Source organism: Prosopis cineraria, unplaced genomic scaffold (assembly GCF_029017545.1).
Source record: "Prosopis cineraria cultivar Desert tree isolate PC_DT_omini unplaced genomic scaffold, ASM2901754v1 PC11, whole genome shotgun sequence".
Classification (NCBI taxonomy): Eukaryota; Viridiplantae; Streptophyta; class Magnoliopsida; order Fabales; family Fabaceae; genus Prosopis; species Prosopis cineraria.
In genome coordinates this window covers 40641741-40644547 of record NW_026555342.1, presented here as the reverse complement: position 1 = coordinate 40644547, position 2807 = coordinate 40641741, and the positions used below count along the sequence as shown (strand labels likewise).

At 37.7% G+C, this 2807-nt stretch overlaps 1 protein-coding gene across 1 annotated transcript; it reads right to left on the bottom strand.

The window, feature by feature from the left end:
• Positions 1 to 392: 392 nt before the first annotated feature.
• On the bottom strand, positions 393 to 2566 carry LOC129287119 (aluminum-activated malate transporter 2-like). The gene is made up of 6 exons (XM_054923278.1): positions 2152 to 2566; positions 1934 to 2074; positions 1562 to 1834; positions 1333 to 1448; positions 1080 to 1223; positions 393 to 967 (listed from the first exon to the last, which is right to left on the bottom strand). Exons 1-6 carry the CDS (start codon positions 2438 to 2440, stop codon positions 500 to 502), a joined length of 1431 nt encoding a protein of 476 aa, XP_054779253.1. The 5' UTR covers positions 2441 to 2566; the 3' UTR covers positions 393 to 499.
• Positions 2567 to 2807: the final 241 nt, after the last annotated feature.

Below are 2807 nucleotides of genomic sequence, written 5' to 3'. Positions count from 1 at the left end.
ATTTACTTTTAACGGTGACTTTTAATAGCAATATAATATCGCTGCCAAAGGTCAACTTTCAGCAGTGACTTTTAATTGTTACCACCAAAAATAGATTTTCACCGTTAAAAGTTATTTTTTTTATATAGTGATAGCAGTATACGTTTTGCTCCAAGTTAATTTCTATGAGAGTTGCTCATATTACTAGTAGTTTTGATCAAAAAGTAAAAGTAAAAACTAACTAGGACTATAGGGAATTAGAGCAAGAAAGGCCTGTCAAAGATTTTAAAATTCAGAACATGAGATCAATATTATTTAAGATCAAGAAAACCACATGATGGATTTACCTTATTTGCATAGGAGCTTATAGTTGCATGTATGACCTACTAGTTAGATACTCATGAATACAGTAATTAAATGAATCGTACTACAACTTAACTTTATGTTATATGATAAGTTATGATCTAATGTTAAGGATGGATCGCTTTAGTGAAATAACGTCTATATATAAATGTGTAGATCACACTCTATTAGTGTTATGTTGATCAGACAAAGATTTAGATTTCGGTAAATCAGATATAGTCAAGTCTTCAACCAAAATCACCACATCAGAGTTACTATCACTATGTGGAGTAGACTGAATTTTGCTTGGGGATTTAGTTGTGTCTATAGTTTCAAAGTTCGTGAGTGAGGGAAGTTCATTCACAACAGCTGCAATTTCCTCAATGCAAGCAATAATATCACATAGCAAGGAAGCCACAGTGCCCGCTGGTAGGATCGATAAAAGATCTATTTCTTTCCACAAGCTTGATTGGAGCAATGAATTGAGGCTTTTGGCGGCGGATTTTGAGTTGGCTATATGGATATCTACAAAGCATGGCTTTCTCATCGTGCTCATTGCCATCCCTAGCTCCTTTAGAGCTTTCCCTGATTCCAAACTCATTTCTGAACACACCTCCTGGATTATACTCCTAATCTCTGCTGATGCCTACAGAAATTGCAGTGACCAATATTAGTGTTGAACAAAGTCGGACTTGACTTTACTAAGAAACCTAGAATCTCAAGCTGTATGTGTTTGTGTGTGTGTGTGACACACATACTTGGAGATTAGAGTTCAGTTGAGCATTTAGAGCTTCCATTCGATAGGCACATTGGCGGGTGAGAGTTCCAATTTTAAGGTATTTGTCCCATGGATGACGAAATTGGAACCTCCCATGACGTGGTTCCCATCTTGCAAAATTAGCCTGTCCAATGAAATTTGTTGTGTGTGTGTGTGTGTTGAGATCAGGTGTTTAATAGAATTTTTATTCGAAAGAAGCAAGTCAGATAAAACATTTCTTTCAGTTTACCCACCAATGACTCTTCTGTACTCTTTGAATTGAGGACAGTTTTATACCCCTCCAGCAAGGCAGTCATGACATCTTTAGACTCTCCTTCCTTCGATGTTCTAAAATACTCGTCTTCAAATGCTGCAAGGTATAAAACAAAAGGATGCTTTAGCAGCTTTGCATATCATAATTATTCTTCATTGAACAAATGGAGTAATTTCTCGACAAGTTTTTTTTTTTCAATAAGATCTAACCTTGTAAGAAGTTGGCAAGGCTTTCCAAGTTGAGGGCAATCAAGCTGTGGAGTTCTTCACCGGCCCATACAGGACAAACAAAAATGGATATCATGACACATGCAGATCCCCCAATGAAAATGGTGGAGAGTCTCTTGTGTGCCATCTCTATTATTTCATCCTCTCGAAAACCAGATACAGATATCAACGAGAATGTCAAGATGAATATGAGCAGCCCATAATCATATCTTGCTTTGATTTTGGGGAAAAATCTTATAAATGTTGCTATTGCAGCTGCGTGACAAAATATCACCCAAAGCCCCGTCAGTATTTTTCAGGTTCAATGATCATAGTTTTTATATGCAAAATGTGAGTTAGTTTCTGTTTACTCACCTTGAAGAAACACAAAGAAGCCAATCAAGATGGGTTCTATTGTCTGTCCAGATAGGTCGGCTAAGTAATGAGCTCCAACGCCAAGAGCACCAGCAAGTAGTGTCGCTAATCCCCTGTTCAAACCTTTTCCCAGAGTAGCTCCTGAAAAGTGTCACAAGAACCATATAAGTTCACAAATTCCAATATGCATATAGTTCAGCAATACTGAAGTCACTTACCCACAGAGTACTCAAAGACAACAACTACGGTCATAACGGCCCACATTGCAGAGAGACCAAAACTGTCATATAGGGGCTGATGATAGTAGAATAGAGACACCAGAGTGAGTGTAAGTCCTACTTTGAGGGCATGAATGACTCTTCTTGGGTCATCTTGCTGTATCTCTTTGGCTGTCCTGTAAAAATTGAACACCTTCTCCTTCAAACCCTTAGGCATAGCCTTAACCTTCACCCATCCACGAGCTATTAGCCCTGACGATGTGTGTTGGTTTGAAGAACTCATCTGCATAAAAAACTGTTGGGTAAATCTGCGAAGTAAGAATACTAATGCATGCACAGAGAAAAATGATATGGTGGTTGATAGTGCTTAATGAGGCCTTGTAGGACCTTCTATTTATTTATAGATAGATGCATAGGGGAATGCATCTCCCTGAAGATTTGACAAATAATTTTAGATTCTTGTCAACACGTTTCGGGAAGTTCATTGACAAAAATTGGGTTTGAACTTGAGTATGTGACAAAACTAAGAATAGTGACATGGACACTAGATCGAATAATAAATAAACTGATTGCTAAGTCACAAAGACGTCAATAATGTTGCATTTCAGCATGGTGTGGATATAGACACGCAATACCAGTAGTCCACACAAGTATGA